General features: G+C 52.4%; 1 protein-coding gene across 1 annotated transcript in view; it reads left to right on the top strand.

Moving 5' to 3' along the window:
* Positions 1-10,276: 10,276 nt before the first annotated feature.
* LOC131580855 (cystathionine gamma-lyase-like) overlaps positions 10,277-22,679 on the top strand; it is a 34,937-nt gene continuing 22,534 nt past the window's right edge. Inside the window, exons 1-2 of the mRNA XM_058842549.1 lie at positions 10,277-10,443; positions 10,860-10,941. Coding sequence (XP_058698532.1) covers positions 10,282-10,443; positions 10,860-10,941 — 244 coding nt within the window. The 5' untranslated portion in view covers positions 10,277-10,281. The remainder of the gene's footprint in view (positions 10,444-10,859; positions 10,942-22,679) is intronic.

Raw genomic sequence — 22,679 nt, forward strand, 5'->3', positions numbered from 1 at the left:
TGAGAGTAAATCCCTAGGGGCTCCCCTCTTTGAAACTTTAGCTCGACAAAAGAGGGACCTAAAAAAGATATTACCGATAGCAGGAGGGAGCCAGAAATGGAACGAGGAAGAATGGCCGGCCGAGAGAATCATACAATACTATGGTCCGGCCACCTGGGCGAATGATGGCAGTTGGGGTTATAAAACCCCCATTTATCTTCTGAATCGGCTCATTCGACTGCAAGCGGTAATGGAGGTAGTTTCCAATCACACCTCAGAAGCCCTGGAACTCCTAGCAAGGCAACATTCTCAAATGAGGGCCTTTGTTTACCAGAACAGACTAGCCCTCGATTACTTGCTAGCTGAGGAGGGAGGGGTGTGCGGGAGATTCAATGAATCGGAGTGTTGCATGGAAATAGATGATTATGGCGAAACTATAAAGGAACTAGCTGCAGAAATCAAGAAAGTGGCGCATGTGCCCGTTCAAAAATGGAATTCTATTCTACAAGCCTCTTGGTGGGATCAAATTTTCGGTCAAGGGGCTTGGTGGAAAAAGCTAGTGTTCTTTATAGGATGTTCAATAGCCGGAATCATCTTTTTACCTTGTTTAATTCCTTGCCTGATTAGGCTAATACAATCTGTAGTGCAAGGAATGCAAATTGCCGCCCTCCCAATAGATCCAGAAAAATCACAAGATAAAAGTGCCCTTCTTTCTAAATTGCTGGTTTTAGAAGAAGAGAAAGAAAGTAATAAGGCATTAAGGGCCTTAGAAAAATTTGAAAACGAACATATGCTGACCACCAAAATTGACAATTAGACAAAGAAAAATGATGATGGAAAAAGAATAAGAAAAGGATACTTTTCTTTAAAAGGAGTGTAAAATAACGAATTTTTAAATGTGATAAATTATTAGGTGGGGGACTGTAATAAATTATGGTTGTATTAAAAATTCGGAGTATATAAGAAAGATATGTTTTGTAGAAACAAAACAAAATATAAAGCATGGAAAAGCCTCTCCCCCCAAGTGGGATGAGGCTTTCTGCCGAGGGGTTGCTGATTACCAGCAACGCCCAAGATAACTAACCAAAACCGGCCCATCAACCCAAACAAACACACAGGACACAGACCATCAGGAAAACAATGACACTGGCTCGGGAAATTATCTACCTCCGGATCCAAGCAACGCCCTGCGGATTCCAGTGGGTAGAGAAACTGATCAATCGAAAAAGACAAGTTCCAAAAGAAAAGCTTCGCCAGACTCAAACATCTCTGTGTCGAAGAAGCAATCAGGGAAAACAAAGGAGGAAACCCGGCCAAGATATTCATCGGCACCAACCCGGATTCCACCACCCTGTCATGAAAAACTTAACTTTGCAACACACAGAGTCTCCTTTGCATGAGAGGAGACTCTGGCCGGACACAAAAATAATATCATCATTCTAGGGCAGGAAATCCATTCACTGGACAATCAAGGACACTTGGTGAATGGAACTTGCCTGGAATTTTGGCCTGAGGACTTAAAAATCCTATAAAACCCCAATCCTGAGGCTGCTCAGACGTGGATTTGGGAAACCTATACCTCCGGTGTAGACCCCTGTCCACCCAGCGCTGCGCTGTTCTTTTTATTGTGGGTTTTTATCGCTGTTTCTGTTTATTATTGTTTATTAATAAATTTCTCTTTGATTTTATCCCAAAATTGCCTTTGCATTTATAACACCAGACAAGGTCTCCAGTGACAAAGGTAAATAATAAATTTGTGTGGAAGTAAGGATTTACACCGAAGCTGTGAAATAGATCCAGAGAGATACTGTAAATATTGTCCTTTCCAGGTGATGACTTTAATTTCTCAGACAAGCACCTTCCAAGTTTTCCCAAGGATTTCCTGGACCTGGAGCCAACACATTTCCCATCTCTGAAGTTCCAAGACAATATCCACGCTGCCAGGCAGTGACCAGCACTCAGGTCTGAGGGGAGGAATGGATTTGGCAATGAGAGGACAGGGAAAAGATGAATTCTGGGCCAGGATGTTCCCATGTCAGGCCTCAGAGGAGAAGGCAGCAGGCAAAGGAAAGCCCTGTCAGGAACAGAGGAAAGCCCTGTCCTGGAGCAGCAGGAGGGGTTTGTGTCCCCCAGGAGCAGCAGGAGGGGTTTGTGTCCCCCAGGAGCAGCAGCAGGAGGGGTTTGTGTCCCCCAGGAGCAGCAGGAGAGTTTGTGTCCCCCAGGAACAGCAGCAGGAGGGGTTTGTGTCCCCCTGGAGCAGCAGCAGGAGGGGTTTGTGTCCCCCAGGAGCAGCAGCAGGAGGGGTTTGTGTCCCCCAGGAGCAGCAGCAGGAGGGGTTTTTGTCCCCCAGGAGCAGCAGCAGGAGGGGTTTGTGTCCCCCAGGATCCAGCAGAGCCCCACAGCAGCCCTGAGCTGCCCGAGCCTGTGCTGGTGTGTGAGGGACAAGGGCAGCTGGAGCAAAACTCCTCGGGGAGCTGCAGGCTGGCACTGCTCTCCTCAAGGTGAGATTTGTCTTGGTTAAATCCATCAGCTCACCCAGGCAGCTGCAGGCAGGAACCCAGCCTGACACATGGGAAACTCCACTGCAACACGGAATTCCACCTGGGATTCCACCTGGGATTCCACCTGGGATTCCTCCTGGGATTCCACCTGGGATTTCACCTGGGATTCCACCTGGGATTTCACCGTGTCCCCACACAACTGTAAACACATCCAATATATTCCACATTGATAAATCCTGCTTTTCATGCTTAGTGCAATATCTCTGTCACAGGGCTAGATATTTTTCTCCAGCTTAATTATCATTACTCACACTTGAGTTTCATTGGTTATGTTATAAATACCGAAAGCAAGCTTTGTAAAAGCAGAAGCTGTGCCTATGCAGAGCAGGGAGGTGCCCGTGTGGAGCTGCTGCACTTGTCTGGAGAGGTGACACCCAGGTGCCAGCTGTCCCTGTCCCTGCAGTGACCGATGCAGCCGGGAGCAGAGGGGCCCTGCAGCTCCTGCCCCGGAGCTGCTGCCACGGCCGGGCAGGAGCAGGACTGGGGAGCACAGCCCTGATCCCGTTCCTTACACCTCACCCTCCTCACACTCACATTTCTCTGGCAGATGTTTTCTTTAATAAGATAAAGTGCTTGAAGTCAGCTGATTTTGGCTGAGCAGGGAGATACAATTTGTACACTGAAAATAATCCTTAAACGTGTATTTTATGGGAATTGCAGAGAATGGTGTGAGGTACCCCATGGTACCCCATGGTGGCAGGAGGGATGGGATGAAAGTGCCTCAGAGGCATGGGGGAAAAGGGTTTGCGGGGCAGGGGTGCTGAGCCCAGGCACTGGGACAAACACCTACCACCAAACGAGACCTATTATGGATGTTTGTTTTTTTTTTATACATGGGAAGGATCTTTATGGACAATAGGAACAGTGTGGGCTATATGGATGGTATTGCTCCCCCTGTGAACTGTTTTTTGGCTTCTGTGAAGTCTCTCATTTTTGTGTATACCTCCTCCTATCTTCCCCTCTCCTTTGTTCTAAGGGCAGGACAAAGAGTGAGAAATGACTGGATGGCTCAGGGCTGCTGCTGACTCCCCGTCACCCATGTGTGTCTCTGCCCTCCGTCCCGTGTCCTCCTTCATCCCTTGGCTTTCCATATTCCCTGTTCCCTGTCTGGGAAAGTCTGTCCTGGACCTCCTCCCTTCCCAAGGTGGCACTGGCCATGCTGTCTGAGATCACTTTTTCCTGCCCTTACTCCTTCTTTTTCCGCCCCTAAGCCTTCCCCAGTAACTCCTGCTCTGGTTCCATCCCTTTCTCCAGCTGCTCCACCTCGGGGGCTGTGGCTTTTCCATGGGGGGTAACAGCCCCTCTGGTAATGTCCAAACTGTAACCTGAGCTCCAAAGGCCAAGGCTGGTGTTTCATCATCACCCCTGAAGTGGTGACAACGCCTGTATCTTTGGGACAGGAACTGAGGATGAACACTGAGAGCTCTGCCCCTCGTAGGAGGAGATGAAAGAACTGCACCTTTCCTAAGAACTCTGCCTGTTGTAAGAGGTTATCAATGAACTGCACCTTTCCTAAGAGCTCTGCCTGTTGTAAGAGGAGATCAAAGAACTGCACCTTTCCTAAGATGAAACGTGGAAGAGACTGAACTAAAAAAACTTTCTCTTTTTATTAACTACCACCACTGCTTAATTTTCCCAGCTGCTGTCCCAGTTTTAAATGTTCGTTCTTAGTTTTGTGTGGTTTGTGTTTGTTTACTTAATGTCTTTTGTTGTTGGGTGCTAGTGTTCTTGGTGTCCCACAGAGCAAGGCGGGTGCTTTGTAGAGGGGTTCCTATGGTGTAACTTTAGAAATATTCTAAGCTCCTAATCAAAATTTAATTTAAAAAAGGGGCAGTTGTGAGGTGCCCCCACCCAGGGAGGCAAAGATTTAGTTTCAGATAAACATTGTTAAAATGAGAGGCGCAGCTTTAGAGCCTGGCAAGAGTGGATTCCATTCCTCTGCCACATACAGGATGTGCCCTGTGAGCCCAACAAGAGTTGCCCCACCCCAGACTCCTCATGGGGTGGCAGCCCAGGGACTTCTGATGGGGTTTGAGCCCCTGGGGTTTCTCCCTTGCTCTGTCCCTATTAGTGACTGACCTTGAACTCCACCCGGGTTCTGTCCCACAAAACCCATCACCGAGCCTCTGTTCGGGGTTCTCTGTCTCTGATCAAAGGTGAATAAATGGTTTCCTGAGCAGAGCCGTCTCCTTGGAGTCCTGTGTTGGTCCCTGGGAACTGCAGCCTCCCTGGACATGATCCTGCAGCCCTGGAACGCTACAGAACAGGTCCTGGATTCAAAGGACAACATTTTCTGAGTCCATATGAAGAAAATTTCAGGTCCCATTTGAGTGAGAGTCTCGGTCACTGCAATTTTCCATGTTCAGAATTTGTTTTCCTGGTGTCAGACATACTATCAAAGTCATAATTGTCAAAGAACATACTTTGTGTTTTAGTCTTCCATGAGAAGTTCAGGGGACTTTTGGGAAGCACCAGAGTATTGAGTAGTTTTAGGATTGTTTTTATCAGGGAGGCAGCAAGGAAGGACAACATCAAATTGGGTCAAGTAAGAAGTGGTTCTGACACAACCTGGTTCCATTCAGCCAACATCCTGCACACGCGTGAAGTGGAGGAGACATCCTCAATTAATGGCCTGACACACCATCAACAGCAGAATTTTTAATTTCTGCAGGGGTCTGAGGTTTGAAAAATTGCAACGTGGGAACAATTAAATGTTCCTTAGCGTGGCACAGTGCGACCTGCCAAGGACTGGAGCAGGTCCCGTGCCCTGCACAGCCCATGGCAGTGAGAAGGGAACAGCCAGAGCTCCCGGGGTGGCCCAGACAGCACAAGTGACAAACCCAGGGGAACAAGCCAGAGTCACAAAGCTGAGCTCTGACTGCGACTGGCCACGCTGGGCTGGCACTGCCAGCTCCGAGCTCTCCGGGATTCCCACCACGTTGTGTTCCCCAATTCTCACAGCCCATGTCCTGATCCCAGCTCCAGTCCTTGGCACAACTGGCCCTCACACCTGATAATCTGATAATCTGTTCCATCCCTCAGACCCCTTCCTGTGCCAAAGAGGGTTTCTTAATTCATTTAACTACCAGGTAATATTAACTACCTGGCAACAAATGACCCTCTTAACTAATTCATTACCTGACTTGCTTAATTCCTGTAACTACCTGGTGATTAATCTGTCTTCCAAAGTTCCTTTTCCTGTCTGGGAATGATTCTGATTTTTTTAATTCCTGTCATTATCTGATAATCAATCTGACTCCTCCCTACCACACTTCTCCTTCCTTCCCACCGACTCTCCGGGTGAGATACTCTCAAGGCGTCGCTTTCTCTCTGTATTCTCTGTTTCTCTCAAATTCCCAACAACTCAATTCCAAAATGACCTCAGTTCTTAAAGACCTAAATTCCAAAGTGCCAGGTCCTGGATTTGTGGTTGATGCGTGGAGGATTGGCAGCAATGAGCTTTTCTTTGCTCTTCAATGCCCTGTACCACTGAAATATTGATAAATACCTGCGTGGGTATTCTCAGCAGGAACTGCTGCCCCAGGATTGCATCCGGTGGCCAATAATGTCTTAAACACCAGGAATGGCTCATTGCAAATTCTGCCCTCTGACAGTTTAAGGCCATTCCCCACTGCCCTTCCCTGCCAGACCCCTCCCAACCTGGATCTCTCCAGTTCCCTGTTCCCCCACACAGGACGTGGATTCTGGCTCCCAGTGAAGCCAGATTGGGACACAGCCGGGGAGTTTGTGGGAGGGCAGGACCAGTTTGGGTGCTGCCAGGGCTGGGGGCTGCATTCCCAAACACCCTGTGCCTTTATGGGGTGGGTTACAGGATCCTGCTGGGAGGGCAGCGCAGGAAGGGTTTGCTCCTTCTCCCAGACCAGCAGCCCCAGTTCAGCCCAGCATGGGGCTGCCCCAGCTGGGTGGCTGACACACACTGGGAGGCACTGGGGTCCCCTGCGGTGGCTTGTGCTGTCAGGGGCTGTCTGGAGAGGTGACACCCAGGTGCCAGCTGTCCCTGTCCCTGCAGTGACCGATGCAGCCGGGAGCAGAGGGGCCCTGCAGCTCCTGCCCCGGAGCTGCTGCCACGGCCGGGCAGGAGCAGGACCGGGGAGCACAGCCCTGATCCCGTTCCTTACACCTCACCCTCCTCACACTCACATTTCTCTGGCAGATGTTTCCTTTAATAAGATAAAGTGCTTGAGGTCAGCTGATTTTGGCTGAGCAGGGAGATACAATTTGTACACTGAAAGTAATCCTTAAATGTGTATTTTATGGGAATTGCAGAAAACGTGAATTGGATTCAAAGGACAACATTTTCTGAGTCCATATGAAGAAAATTTCAGGTCCCATCTGAGTGAGAGTCTCGGTCATTGCAATTTTCCAAGTTCAGAATTTGTTTTCCTGGTGTCAGACATACTATCAAAGTCATAATTGTCAAAGAACATACTTTGTGTTTTAGTCTTCCATGAGAAGTTCAGGGAACTTTTGGGAAGCACCAGAGTATTGAGTAGTTTTAGGCTTGTTTTTATCAGGGAGGCAGCAAGGAAGGACAACATCAAATTGGGTCAAGTAAGAAGTGGTTCTGACACAACCTGGTTCCATTCAGCCAACAGCCTGCACAGGTGTGAAGTGGAGGAGACATCCTCGATTAATGGCCTGACACACCATCAACAGCAGAATTTTTAATTTCTGCAGGGGTCTGAGGTTTGAAAAATTGCAACGTGGGAACAATTAAATGTTCCTTAGCGTGGCACAGTGCGACCTGCCAAGGACTGGAGCAGGTCCCGTGCCCTGCACAGCCCATGGCAGTGAGAAGGGAACAGCCAGAGCTCCCGGGGTGGCCCAGACAGCACAAGTGACAAACCCAGGGGAACAAGCCAGAGTCACAAAGCTGAGCTCTGACTGCGACTGGCCACGCTGGGCTGGCACTGCCAGCTCCGAGCTCTCCGGGATTCCCACCACGTTGTGTTCCCCAATTCTCACAGCCCATGTCCTGATCCCAGCTCCAGTCCTTGGCACAACTGGCCCTCACACCTGATAATCTGATAATCTGTTCCATCCCTCAGACCCCTTCCTGTGCCAAAGAGGGTTTCTTAATTCATTTAACTACCAGGTAATATTAACTACCTGGCAACAAATGACCCTCTTAACTAATTCATTACCTGACTTGCTTAATTCCTGTAACTACCTGGTGATTAATCTGTCTTCCAAAGTTCCTTTTCCTGTCTGGGAATGATTCTGATTTTTTTAATTCCTGTCATTATCTGATAATCAATCTGACTCCTCCCTACCACACTTCTCCTTCCTTCCCACCGACTCTCCGGGTGAGATACTCTCAAGGCGTCGCTTTCTCTCTGTATTCTCTGTTTCTCTCAAATTCCCAACAACTCAATTCCAAAATGACCTCAGTTCTTAAAGACCTAAATTCCAAAGTGCCATGTCCTGGATTTGTGGTTGATGCGTGGAGGATTGGCAGCAATGAGCTTTTCTTTGCTCTTCAATGCCCTGTACCACTGAAACATTGATAAATACCGGCGTGGGTATTCTCAGCAGGAACTCCTGCCCCAGGATTGCATCCGGTGGCCAATAATGCCTTAAACACCAGGAATGGCTCATTGCAAATTCTGCCCTCTGACAGTTTAAGGCCATTCCCCACTGCCCTTCCCTGCCAGACCCCTCCCAACCTGGATCTCTCCAGCAGGAGCAGGACTGGGGAGCACAGCCCTGATCCCATTCCATACACCTCACCCTCCTCACACTCACATTTCTCTGGCAGATGTTTTCTTTAATAAGATAAAGTGCTTGAAGTCAGCTGATTTTGGCTGAGCAGAGAGCTACAATTTGCACATTGAAAATAATCATTAAAAGTGTATTTTTTTATCGACCTCCATGTCCCCACACAGATCTCTGGATATCTCATTCCCAACCAGCAGAAAACACATTGAAATGTGTTGCAAAATCAGAAATGTCCATGTAGTGAACCAGCCTATCAACACAAACAATACAAAGGCAGTTTTGTGTACTCTGTGAACTCCTTGTGTATATGTGTGAACTTCATTCTGTTTCTACACCTCACATTACAGAAGCAGACACCAGAAATATTAATTTCTACCATCCAAAGCTGTAGCTGTGTTTTTCATTCCCTGAGGTCGCTGCTTTGGTTCCCTTGACCACACTGCACACCCAGACCCTCACACAGGTAACGAGGGTTTGCTGTAACCTATAAAACATGACCTGGAACAGAGGTGTTATTTTAGCACTGCACTTATCCATGAATTGTCTGGTAAAATCCACACAAATTTACTGTCTCTATATGTAAGTAAAATGTGAAATATTGCCCTATATTTCATCTCCACATGTTGGATGACCAGTGAGGACCCATCCTGGTGCTGCAGGTAATTCCTGCTCCTCTCAGGATCCCTGAGGTTGGAAAATCCTTCCCAGCCCATGGAGTCCAAATCCTCTGGATCCATCACTGTCCCCAGAGCAGAGCCTGGGTCCTGCTCTGCCCCTCCCTACACCCAGGGACATCCAGGGACAGAGGGACAGGGACAGAGGGACAGCCAGGGACATCCAGGGACAGAGGGACAGCCAGGGACAGAGGGACAGAGGGACAGCCAGGGACATCCAGGGACAGAGGGACAGCCAGGGACAGCCAGGGCTGAGGGCCCCTCTCAGCTGGGGCTCCTCTCCAGGCTGAGCAGCCCCAGCTCCCTCAGCCTCTCCTGGGCACGGAGATGCTCCAGGCCCTTCCTCAGCTCAGGAGCTCCTGTCCCTGCTGTGCTGAGGATCCAGAGCTGGACACACACTCCAGAGGTGCCTCCAGGGCTGGGAACAGGGGCAGGATCCCTCCCTGACCGGCTGGGAATGCTCTGCCCGAGGCACCCCAGGATCCCCCTGGACACCGCTGCTCAGGGACAGCTCCTTGTCCCTCAGGATCCCCCTGGACACTGCTGCTCAGGGACAGCTCCTTGTCCCTCAGGGTTCCACTGGTCACTGCTGCTCTGGGACAGCTCTTTGTCCCTCAGGATCCCCCTGGTCACTGCTGCTCAGGGACAGCTCCTTGTCCCTCAGGGTCACACTGGACACTGCTGCTCAGGGACAGCTCCTTGTCCCTCAGGGTCACACTGGACACTGCTGCTCAGGGACAGCTCTTTGTCCCTCAGGATCACACTGGACACCGCTGCTCAGGGACAGCTCCTTGTCCCTCAGGATCCCCCTGGTCACTGCTGCTCAGGGACAGCTCCTTGTCCCTCAGCACCTGCAGGTCCTTCCCCAGAGCGTTCCCAGCAGGTGCCCCCCGGCCTGTGCCGCGCCCGGAGCTATTCCCCGGTGCTGAGGTGCTGCAGGCAGCGCAGCCGGGCAGTGAGCACTCCGCTCCCCTGTGGATCAGCCGCGTGCTGCGGGATTATTCCCGGTTATTCCCCGGGATTATTCCCGGTTATTCCCCGGGATTATTCCCGGTTATTATTCCCCGGGAAAGGCGCCCCCGGATCCGGGGAAGGCGCCCGGGAGCGGCCCCACAGCGCGCGGAGCGGGGCGCCCCCCAGCGGGCAGGCGCTGCCTGTGCAGGGCGGGCCCCGCCCCAGCGGCAGCCAATGGGAGGGCGCGGGGGCCCCGCCCCGCCGGCACCGCAGCCAATGAGGAGGCGCGAAAGCCCCGCCCCGCCGAGCCCGCGGTGCCGTTAAATGCAGCCGGGCTGAGGGACGGTCCCACAGCCGCTCCCGGAGCCGCGACCATGGCAGGTGAGAGTTACCCCGGCTTCCTTCCACCCTTCAAGCGCTTCGCCACCCATGCCATCCACGTCGGGCAGGAGCCCGACCAGTGGAGTTCCTGGGCCGTGGTGCCGCCCATCACGCTCTCCACCATCTTCAAGCAGGAGGAACCCGAGAAGAACAAGGTGAGTGCGGCCACCACCGGGGCACCGAGCCCCCCTTTGGCCCCAGCGTGTCCCGGCCGGGCCTCCGTGAGGCGGCAGGTCCGGGGAAGGGGAGGCAGCTCCCGGTGCCGGTGTTTCCCCACGTGGCAGCTCCCGGGCAAACGCGAGCATCTCGTTCCGCTGGGAGCGGGGCTCTCGCCAGGGAGGCGGTGGAATCTCCTCCCTGGGGACATCCCAGAGCCGCCCGCCCCCCATCCCGTGCCCTGTGCTCGGGGATGGCCCTGCTGAGCAGCGATGGGAGCGGAGGAGCCGCTGTGCTCCCTTCCAGCCGGACCCAGCTGGGGTTCTGTGCTCCCGCAGCGGCCGGGGGTCGGGAGAGGTTTATCCCAAGCTTTCCCGGTGCTCTCTCTGATGTTTGTTTTCTATTTCCTCCGCAGGGTTATGAATACACCCGGTTTGGGAATCCGAACCGTCATGTCCTGGAAACGGTTGCGGCTGCCCTCGATGGAGCCAAACACTGTGAGCACCTCATGGGTGGGATGGGGCTTGGAGCAGCCTGGGACAGTGGGAGCTGTCCCTGCCCGTGGCACTGGGTGGGCTTTGGGGTCCCTCCATCCCAAACCCTTCCATGATTCCGTGACCACGGCTCTGGCTGTTGGTCATGGGTAGGAGCAGCTCCAAGGTGGGGAAGAGCCCTGAACTTCTCGTTCAGGAAAGTCCAGCTCCATCCCTGGGTTTGTCTCCTGCTTCCTCACAGTGGCTGATGCCTGAGCTGAGCTGGATCCATCCTTGTGCAGCAGCACTGGAGGCAGTGGGAGCAGGCAGCCCCTGTTCCCAGCCCATTCCAGTCTGTCCCAGTCTGTGCCAGTGTCTGTGCTGGTTCTGTGCTGTGCACATCGAGCTCCTGCTTTCACTGGCTCCACGTTCCCAGTGAGACAGTGACAGAACAGGTTCTATTCAGAGGCAAAGTGAGGAATGCCAAGGCAAGTCTGACTTGTTGTGTCACATCAAACACTGCCCATCTGCCACTGACTCTCCTCAGGCTTGGCTTTTTCCTCTGGCATGGGAGCAATTCTGAACGTCTGTCACCTGCTGAAGACAGGGGACAAAATTGTCAGCATGGATGAGGTCTATGAAGGTGGGTACAGCACCCTGTGGCTTCAGCCTTCATTGTGCAAGGGATCAAACCCGTCTGTGGCTCTCAGGAGCTCTGAATTCCCATGTAGGACCTCACTGTTCTTTGAAGCCTGTTTTTATCAATGCCCCTTCCACTCACCTCCCCAGTGGCAGAGTGCAGCCAGCTCTGGCAGAGTCCTGCAGCAGGGTGAGCTCACTCCGATTCCCAGGGACATTCCCCTGCTCATTAAAGCCTCAGCCTGGGCTGGTTTCTGCAGGGGGAAATTTCATTGTTTCTCCTCTGGTTTGGTTTGTTATAAAGAAAGGGTTTCTCACAAAAGACCGAACATCCCTCAGATGTTTCCTTCAGCTCACAGAATCCACCTCTGTGTTCCATCCCTTCATGCTCTGATGGAGAACTGAGTCCCTGGGGATAACCTTGGCAAAAGGACCCCATCAATTCCTATTTAATCCAGGCAATATTTCCTGTGTGTGGAAAATGTGAGTGCTGCACATCCACTGATCACCTGTTGCTGCTGGAATATTTTAATCTTCCAGGGAAAGGCTTCAAAGACAGGAAGGAATCATTTTTAATGGAATGATGGGAAGCAGTAGCTGGAGTCTTCCCCTTGATTCTTCTTCTCTGTTTAACTTCCTGATCATAAACCCCACATTGATTTCAAATATTTCCTAAATCACTCTGATCCCATATTCACCTTGTTACTAATTCATATAATTAAATCCACAACAATCTTTAAACTTTGTAAATAAAGAAAATAAAAATGTGCCATTTTTGGTGTGCAGCATAAAGCTGTGCCCTGCTGACTGCATGATGCAAGAGGCTGGAGAGCAGGGAATGAAAGTTAAGGAAGCTGTTTAATTTTGTCATTTTTGCGTTATTTTTTTAGGGACAAGAGAATTATTTGAGAAAATAAAAGAGGAGTTTAATTTGAAAGTGGTTTATGTTGACTGCACAGACCTACAAAAGCTGGAAGCTGCAATTACACCAGAGACCAAGGTAAGGGAGAGGGAAATGGGTTTTAAAGGGGTGTTAAATTGTTTTATCCTTGCTCCTGTTGAGTTTGGGGCTGTGTCAAGCTGAGGGGGACAGCTCGGGGCACAGCTGGACCCAGCATATCCCACTGTGCTGCCTCATGGAAAACATCCTAAGAAGGGCAAAAACCCTGGAGAGAGAGAGCAGGGAAAAGGGGAGAGAGAGCAGGGAAAAGGGAAAAGGGGAGAGAGAGCAGGGAAAAGGGAAAAGGTGAAGGAGAGCAGGGAAAAGGTGAAGGAGAGCAGGGAAAAGGTGAAGGAGAGCAGGGAAAAGGTGAAGGAGAGCAGGGAAAAGGTGAAGGAGAGCAGGGAAAAGGGGAGAGAGAGCAGGGAAAAGGGAAAAGGGGAGAGAGAGCAGGGAAAAGGGAAAAGGGGAGAGAGAGCAGGGAAAAGGGAAAAGGGGAGAGAGAGCAGGGGAAGGCCGAGCTCGGAGCTGGAGCTGCTCGGTGGCGCTGGGTGGGAGATCCCCTGCCCCAGGGGAAGGGAACTCCTCTGGGAAAGGCTTTGGGAAAAGGCTCTGTCCCGGCTGTGTGAGGCCTTCTCCAGCTGGGATGTGCTGGGATGGCTCAAGCCCGGCTGAAGAGAAACCTCCCTGAGCTCGGAGGAGCCGGCTGGAGCCTCCCCTCGCTGTGGCGGGGCCGCTGCCCGTCCCCAGCGCACCAAGCCCGGGGAGCTGGCACCTCTGGGCTCCAGAGCCCCTGGGACTCAGCCCAGCACTGGCAGCTCTGACCTGGCCATTTCTGGGTTTGTGCAGCTGGTTTGGCTCGAGAGCCCCACCAACCCCGTGCTGAAGGTGATCGACATCCAAGCCTGCGCAGATGTGGTGCACAGGAAGCAGAAGGGAGTGCTGGTGGCAGTGGACAACAGCTTCATGTCTCCATATTTCCAGGTGTGTGGAAAAAGGACAGGACTGTCACCTGTCCCAGTGGAGCTGGAGCTCCCTTTTGGCAGGGAAGCACCACCAAAGAATTGCAGTTCTGGTCTCTGCACTGTAAAATCACCTGCTCTGGTTCCAGCCCAGGTGCTGCTGCTGGTGCACCAGGGATGGGGGTGTGTGTCCTTCAGGAATTGTGGGATCCAATTCTTCCTGCTGGAAACAGGAACAGTTAAAAACTGTTCCCTCACTTTGGCCTTTCCATAGCAATCCTTCTGTAGATGCTGTTCATGGGCTGTTCTGAGTGGAAGAAAAATCAAGCCACCTTTGTGCAGTCTTTCTTTGAGACATCCAGTTTCCTTTTTCCTTCAAAATTCTGGTGACTATTTGTCGTATAAGTTTATAACTTTGTTTATAACAACTGCCGGAACTTTCCTGTATTGATAACTGGAAGACATGAAGCCAAGAGATTTTTTAAGTTTTGCAAATGCTTCAGAATAATGAACTCCCAGACATTGTTGATCTTCATGTGGCCTAGAGTCTGCCTGCTTTGTTGCATTTTAACAGTGATGGCCCTCACTCTTTAGAATGTGTTGATGAATCACATTTTCCTGTGCTTACCTTGAATTCAGGGTGCCTCCCTGTGCTGCTGCTTTTAGCACATGTTCTCTTGTCATCCTCAGGTTACTGTGTTTGTTCCAACACTTATTTTTCCTGTGTAAGCTCCCAGCCCTTTGAATGGCTGGGAATGAACCTGAGTGCACCCAAACTTGAGTTAAGGTGTTATTTTCCTTTTCTCTCAGCGTCCTTTGTCCCTGGGGGCTGATATTTGTGTGTCTTCTGCAACCAAGTACATCAATGGTGAGTCTGAGGGTTGAGCACATCCTTAGGGCAGGGTTAGATGGGAGATTGGGAAGGAATTCCTGGCCAGGAGGGTGGGCAGGCCCTGGCACAGGTGCCCAGAGCAGCTGTGGCTGCCCCTGGATGCCTGGAATGTCCAAGGCCAGACTGGGCAGGGCTTGGAGCAGCCTGGGCTGGTGGGAGGTGTCCCTGGGGGTTTGTGGCAGGAGCCTGGAGCAGCTGGAGTGGCTGATCCCATTCTTGTCCCCTGTCATTTGTAGGGCACAGCGATGTTCTCTTGGGCCTGGTCTCTGTAAACCGGGATGATCTCTGTGATAGGCTCAAATCCCTGCAGATCCGTAAGTCCAGACAAGGAATTCCTGACAGGAATCCTGTTCACATCCACAGCTCCTGCTGGGGAGGGTGTGCATGCACACAAGTGGGAAATCTGCCTGGGAATGTGACTTGAATGGGCAGAACTGAGTAAAGTGCAATTAAAAATCCTCCAATAAAAACTCCAATGAAAGGAGAGACATTGGTCTCCACTTCCCAGGCACTTCAGGGGAGCACTGAGGTCTATCCTGAAACCCTTGAGGTGCCCAGCTGCAGTTTGTGGGGTTTGAAACTCACTCACCCATCAGGGTGTGCCTAATGCAGGATTTTCTGATCTCTGTTGATTCCAGGAATTTTCCTCCCTCTTGTCAGGAATAAATTCCTCTCCAGGGTTGTGCCCTCAGCAGGGAAGGTCATTGTACCAAATAAATGTAATCCTTGAGGCCTGAGCTCGTTAATTTGCCTCATTAATTGTCTCCCCAATGTGGGAGATGAGGAATAGAGATTGCCTCGGGTGTCTTCCCACTTGTTCTAAGCTCAGGAATGCTGGAGATGAGGGTGTGTTTGGCTTTGCTGAATGCAAAACACCAACATTGCTGTGGAATTCTGTGGAATTCTCTTCCCATTCCCACAGACCTGGGAGCTGTTCCCTCTCCCTTTGACTGTTACATGTGTAACCGGGGGCTCAAGACTCTGCACATCCGGATGAAGCTGCACTTCCACAACGGCCTGGCTGTGGCTGAGTTCCTGGAAGCCCATCCCCGGGTGGAGAAGCTCATTTACCCAGGTGAGTGGGCAGGGATCTGGGAGCATCCCAGGGCAGGGATCTGGGAGCATCCCAGGGCAGGGATGTGGGATCTGTGGTGTCCCGTTCCTGGGGCTGGGTGCCCAGCTCTGGACTGGAATTCACTGGGAATTCTCCCAACTCTCCCCATTCCAGGGTTATCTTCCCACCCCCAGTACCCTGTGGTGCTGAAGCAGTGCACTGGTGTTTCTGGCATGGTCAGCTTCTACATCAAAGGGGAAAAAGAAAATGCCGTTGCCTTCCTCAAGAACCTGAAGGTAAAGGAATAAAATCACCCTCAGAGGGAGCTGAACCTGCCCTGCTGAGGGGAGGCTGGAAGTGGCTTTTCCTGCCAAGTGCTGTGTGTGTGCCCCTCTCAAACCATGGATAATTTGTCCATGGGGGTTAATGAGAGGGAACAAAGGGACACCTCAGCCCCTTGGAAGTGTTTGTTTGCTCCCAGGGTGAGGGTGGCCAGCTGAGCCCAGGAGCTGCTGCTGACAAAGGGCTTTCTGCAGCCTGGGCAGCTCTGCTGGGCTGTTGCAAAGTGCCCTCAGGAGGGAGGGAGAGCCACTGAGGAAAGCCCTGACTCGTGGGGCAGAGAGGGAGCCCCTGGCTCTGTGAGTGCCTGCTTGGGTCCACCCAAGAACCCTCCCAGGGACCCAGGGGCAGGATGAGTCTGTTTTCAGTCTTAGCTCTTACCTGCCAGATGTGAACTTTATTCCCTAATTACACCTATTACACTTTAGAATATAAAAGTTATTATAGAAAAGCTTGGGGAAAAGGAGTCTCTCAACTTTCCTTTTCCCTCAAAGTCCTTGAAGAGGTCCCAGCCCCGGGGCTGACGGAGCTCCAGGAGGGTTTGGACAGCGCTGCCAGGGATGCTCAGGGTGGGATTGTTGGGGTGTCTGTGCAGGGCCAGGGGCTGGATCAATGATCCCTGTGGGCAACTCAGGATATTCCCTGATTCCATCAGCTCTCTTTCAGTGAATCCATGAGCTCCTTCCCTTTCTCCCACAGGTGTTTACCGTGGCTTTTAGCCTGGGTGGCTACGAGAGCCTGGCAGAGCATCCGTGAGTTCATCCTTCCATCCTCAGAGCCTCAAAAAGCTGCAGAGCACCACAACATCCCCACGGTTTTCCAGCCCCCAAAGCTGTTTTGGCTGCAGGGAAACTCGGGGCTGTTGTGCAGCACAAAGCCAGGGGGGTTCCAGAGGGAGGGAATTGTGTGGGAGTGCAGAGACAGAGGAATTGTGCCTGCAGGGCTGAGCACACTTGGTGTCCATGAAGACAATCCCAGGAGCTGCTGAGTGCTGGGATCAGGAGCAGCTGGGATTGAGGAATGCCCTGCTCTCTGCTCCCACAGAGGGCACGGTCACTGTGTGCACCCAGCTGCCTCTGGCTCCCTGGCAGGGCCTCCTGGGGGCCTTTTGAACTGCTCAAAACAGGATTTTCATGGGATTGCATGATTTTCCTCAAAGCCAATTTGCTTTTTGAGAAGGTGCATGGAAATGAGTGAGTGTGTGGAAATGCTGAATCATTTCACTTACTGACTTCAGGGTAACAGCAAATCCTGAACCCCTGCAGCAGCTGAAAGGAGCTGGTGCCAGTGACTGAGCACTTGGGGAAATGCCTTCTTGCTGTGTCCTCTGTAGCTGGAGAGAATAAACCCTGCAGAGTCACTGGGACAGCTGGAGGAGGGATCTGAGAAACCAGAGGGGAAACCAGGAGATTTTATACTGCAGCTTGCACATTGCCCACATGCAGAGCTTACAGCGCTCCTGTAGAATAAAAAACAGCTCAGCAAGGAAGAGGAATAGGATTTTCTCCTTCCTCAGGTCCAGATGTTTCTGTATCCAGTTCTTATTAATCATTTGTGCCTTGGAGATGCAGTTCCCTGCCTTGTGATCATTCCCATCATTTGCAGGAAGTGCTGCCAGGAGCTCTTTGCACCTGTGGGGTCACAGGAGTGGCACAGAGGAGGTGTCAGATCCTGCTGCCATTGCAGGGGTGCTGGCAGGGAACCAGCCTGGCTGCTTCTGTCAATAAAACTCCCAACTTCTTGAGACAAATGATGGTTTTTGTCCCTGCAGGGCCACCATGAGCCATGGCACGATGGATCAAGATCTCAAGAACAGGCTGGGAATCACTGACACCTTGATCCGCCTCTCGGTGGGGCTGGAGGATAAGGAGGCTTTGATCGAAGACCTAAAGCAGGCCCTGAAGGCTGCGGTGAGTGAGGAGTTCCCCTCCAAAAATAATCCCCAAGCAACCTTCAGCTCCTCCCAGATGGACCCTGGGCAGTTCCCCATGGATTGAGGAGCAGTTGGGATGTCCCAGGCACAGTTCCCATGGATTCAGGAGCAGTTGGGATGTCCCAGGCACAGTTCCCCATGGATTCAGGAGCAGTTAGGATGTCCCAGGCACAGTTCCCATGGATTCAGGAGGAGCAGTTGGGATGTCCCAGGCACAGTTCCCATGGATTCAGGAGCAGTTAGGATGTCCCAGGCACAGTTCCCATGGATTCAGGAGGAGCAGTTGGGATGTCCCAGGCACAGTTCCCATGGATTCAGGAGGAGCTGGGATGTCCCAGGGGTTGCAGTGATGGGAATTTCCCTGCTCAGGTCAGGCTGAGGGAGACTCACTCAGGGCTCAGGGTGAGTTTCAGGTTTGTCAGGGAGGAGTTTCAGAGAGGGTAGGAAAGGTTTGTTCCTGTATTTTCTCTTTTTGTGTGTGGTTGTTTTTTATTGGGGGGGAATGTTGGGGTGTTCATATGAGAGGGAAAATTATCATCAGTAACTCCACATATTTCTCTTTGCCAGCATGAAAACAAAATCTAATGCTAAAATGTGACTTTGATTTATGGGAAGGAAAATAAAAGTGTGGCTGATAGAGGGGCAGAGCACAATGATCCCTCCCTTTCCTTCCTGCAGTTTGAATAAACCTTGGGGGTCAAAAAGGAACTTGGAACTGGACACGGCTGTGGACAAGGACACGGAAAACCAAACCTCTCTTGCTTTGCCTTTGGGAATTGCAGCCTGGCTTCCTGGGGCTGTCCCGTGCTGCTGTTGGGCTGCTCTCCCTGGCTGTGCAGGGTGTGCTGGGCACGGCCTCGGCTCTCCCTGGCGAGGTCTGGAGCCAGGAGCTGTGTGGGAGCAGCCGTGGGCACCCCGGGAATGTGATCCCAGTTCTCCCAGCAGAGCTCAGGGTTTCTCCTGCTGCTGCAGGTTTGGGGCACAAGGGCTGGTTCCTGCTGCTGCTCTCAGGTCATTCTCTTCTCACCCATCAGCTCAGCTCAGAAACTTGGTTGATATCAGATTTATTTTAATTAAGTTGGAAATTTGCTGAAGAGCTTATAATTCTCTTGATTCTTTATGAAGCATTGAAAATGAAGTGAAATCCAACACCTGGCAAATAATAACTTTCTAAAGATGAATCTTTGTCATTTGAAAAAAATCATGTGCTGTGGGAATGATTGGAATCATTTTAATTAAAACACTCTTTTGCTTTCTGTGTTTCATTCCCATGTGCACATGCTCCTTGTGTTCAAAATCATGGGATGGAGTGACCCTGGAACTGTGGGAATTTCCCTGCGGGGAAGGCAGGAGGGCTGGAGCTGAGGGGAGAGGGGGAGATGGAGCTGAGGGGAGAGGGGGAGATGGAGCTGAGGGGAGAGGGGGGGATGGAGCTGAGGGGAGAGGGGGGGATGGAGCTGAGGGGAGAGGGGGGGATGGAGCTGAGGGGAGAGGGGGGGATGGAGCTGAGGGGAGAGGGGGGGATGGAGCTGAGGGGAGAGGGGGGATGGAGCTGAGGGGAGAGAAGGGGGATGGAGCTGAGGGGAGAGGGGGGATGGAGCTGAGGGGAGAGAAGGGGGATGGAGCTGAGGGGAGAGGGGGGGATGGAGCTGAGGGGAGAGGGGGGGAGGGAGCTGAGGGGAGAGGCACCACCCAGTGCCACCCCTGCCATGGCAGGGACAGCTCCCACTGTCCCAGGCTGCTCCAAATCCCATCCAGCCTGGCCTTGGGCACTGCCAGGGATCCAGGGACAGCCCCAGCTGCTCTGGGAATTCTATTCCAGGGCCTGCCCACCCTGCCAGGGAACAATTCCTGCAATCCCAAGATCCCATCCAGCCCTGCCCTCTGGCACTGGGAGTCATTCCCCCTTTTTCCCTTGTCCCTCCTGAGGGTGGGCTCCTGGTTCCACCAGCTCAGCTCACAGAGCCCACCCATGGGGATTCTCTCAGGTCCAGATGATTTTCCAGCGAGCCCGGCCCGTGCTGTGCCCTAGAGCTGCTGCTTGGTCCGTGGGGAGCAGCAGGGTCTGGTTTGTGTCACAGGAAGGTCTCCCATGATGGGAAAAGCTGCTGGGCTTCCTCAGCCTCCTGCTGCCCTGCATTTCCCTTATCCCGTTCATTTGGGGAAAGCACTGAGAGCTCTGCCAGAGGGAAACTCTCAATGAGTTGTTGTGGGATTTTCTTGACATGGAATATCAGCCTGAGGCTGGCTCTGGGCTGGGAGCTGCCAGCTCCTGGGCTCTTTTTAGGGAGCTTGTGGGAGAAGGCAGCTGCTCATATCCTGATTATCCCAAGTTTCTCTCACATTCCCAGAGCTGCCAGAGCCCAGGCACTGCTTGGACAATGCTCAGGCACAGGGGGGCATCCTTGGGGTGTCTGTGCAGGGCCAGAGCTTGGACTGGATGATTCCTGTGGGGTCCAGCTTGGAACATTCCCTGATTCCATCCCTCTGAGCTGGAGAGATTCCTTTGGCATCTTTCAATATCTCCTGGTTCATGACTTCCCTGGACTCACCCCTCTGCCCCTGCTCTGGGCTGCTCCCAGATCTGGGTTGTATTTCCCATCTCCAACTCCTGGAAGCCCAAAGGGTGTGGTTTTCCTTGGATTGGATATTGCAGAGCCCAGATCCAGGGTCACCTTCCTGCTGCCAGGGTGGCCCTGGCCCAGGCAGAGACACCTCCCCGTGCTGGCACTGCAGGAGCAGGTGGCTCTGGCTGGAGGGGTGAGGGACAGCCATGGATGATGATGGATCACGGATAATGATGGGTGATGGACAATGATGATGGGCAGAGGATGATGATGGACTGTAACTGATAACGATGGGTAATGATGGATGATGATGAGGATGATGATGGAGGACGGAAGGGCTGTGCTGCCTAACGATGGCTCAGGACAGCAACAGCAGGAGCAGCTCCACCATCAAATCCCAAATGAGAAGTACAAAACTCTCCCAAAGGTGAGGGACTGTGTGCAGAGAGGATCCCAAAGCTCCCCTTTGGCCCCTGGCCCTGCTGAGATGGAGGGGCTGTCCCAGTGGAGGGGCTGCCCCACACAAGTGCTGCTGATGCTTTGGGTTCCTTGGGTTTTCCAGGGAAAGGCCAGCAGCACAGCTGAGGATCCCGCTGCTATCCCGTTCCCAAGCAGTCCCTCCACATTTGGGAAGGAATGTGCAGCCCTGGCAGCCTGGGCCGTGCCAGAGCTGGGCTGCCCGGGGTGGTTGGGAGGTGAGAGCTGCCCTCCCGCTGGCCAGGGGATCCCTGGGATCCCTGGGATCCTTCCAGCTGGGATTATTCCCTGCATTTCTCCCTGAACGGTGCCTGTGGTACCCCCAGTAGCACAGACAAGAGAATATTCATTCTCCACTCAATATGAATATTAATATTCATGGAGTATTTTTTCTTTATTAAATGTTCATTCATTGAACATTCAGCTGATTTTCTCCAAGCAGAGTGCTACAATTTGCACATTGAAAATAATCATTAAAAGTGTATTTTTTATCCTCCTCCATGTCCCCACACAGATCTCTGGATATCTCATTCCCAACCAGCAGAAAACACATTGAAATGTGTTGCAAAATCAGAAATGTCCATGCAGTGAACCAGCCTATCAACACAAACAATACAAAGGCAGTTTTGTGTACTCTGTGAACTCCTTGTGTATATGTGTGAACTTCATTCTGTTTCTACATCTCACATTACAGAAGCAAACACGAGAAATGTTAATTTCTACCATCCAAAGCTGTAGCTGTGTTTTTCGTTCCCTGAGGTCGCTGCTTTGGTTCCCTTGACCACACTGCACACCCAGACCCTCACACAGGTAACGAGGGTTTGCTGTAACCTATAAAACATGACCTGGGACAGAGGTGTTATTTTAGCACTGCACTTATCCATGAATTGTCTGGTAAAATCCACACAAATTTACTGTCTCTACTCTTTATATGTAAGTAAAATGTGAAATATTGCCCTATTTTTCATCTCCATATGTTGGATGACCAGTAAGGACCCATCCTGGTGCTGCAGGTAATTCCTGTTCCTCTCAGGATCCCTGAGGCTGGAAAATCCCTCCCAGCCCATTGAGTCCCAATCCTCTGGTGCCATTGCTGACCCCACAGCAGAGGCTGGGTCCTGCTCTGCCCCTCCCTGCACCCAGGGACAGCCAGGGACAGAGGGACAGCCAGGGACAGCCAGGGCTGAGGGTCCCTCTCAGCTGGGGCTCCTCTCCAGGCTGAGCAGCCCCAGCTCCCTCAGCCTCTCCTGGGCACGGAGATGCTCCAGGCCCTTCCTCAGCTCAGGAGCTCCTGTCCCTGCTGTGCTGAGGATCCAGAGCTGGACACACACTCCAGAGGTGCCTCCAGGGCTGGGCACAGGGGCAGGATCCCTCCCTGACCGGCTGGGAATGCTCTGCCCGAGGCACCCCAGGATCCCCCTGGTCACTGCTGCTCAGGGACAGCTCCTTGTCCCTCAGGGTTCCACTGGTCACTGCTGCTCAGGGACAGCTCCTTGTCCCTCAGGGTTCCACTGGTCACTGCTGCTCAGGGACAGCTCCTTGTCCCTCAGGGTCCCCCTGGACACTGCTGCTCAGGGACAGCTCCTTGTCCCTCAGGATCACACTGGACACTGCTGCTCAGGGACAGCTCGTTGTCCCTCAGGGTTCCACTGGTCACTGCTGCTCAGGGACAGCTCCTTGTCCCTCAGGATCACACTGGACACTGCTGCTCAGGGACAGCTCCTTGTCCCTCAGGGTCCCCCGGTCACTGCTGCTCAGGGACAGCTCCTTGTCCCTCAGGGTTCCACTGGTCACTGCTGCTCAGGGACAGCTCCTTGTCCCTCAGGATCACACTGGACACTGCTGCTCAGGGACAGCTCCTTGTCCCTCAGGGTCCCCCGGTCACTGCTGCTCAGGGACAGCTCCTTGTCCCTCAGGGTTCCACTGGTCACTGCTGCTTAGGGACAGCTCCTTGTCCCT

Source organism: Poecile atricapillus, chromosome 7, assembly GCF_030490865.1.
Source record: "Poecile atricapillus isolate bPoeAtr1 chromosome 7, bPoeAtr1.hap1, whole genome shotgun sequence".
Lineage (NCBI taxonomy): Eukaryota > Metazoa > Chordata > Aves > Passeriformes > Paridae > Poecile > Poecile atricapillus.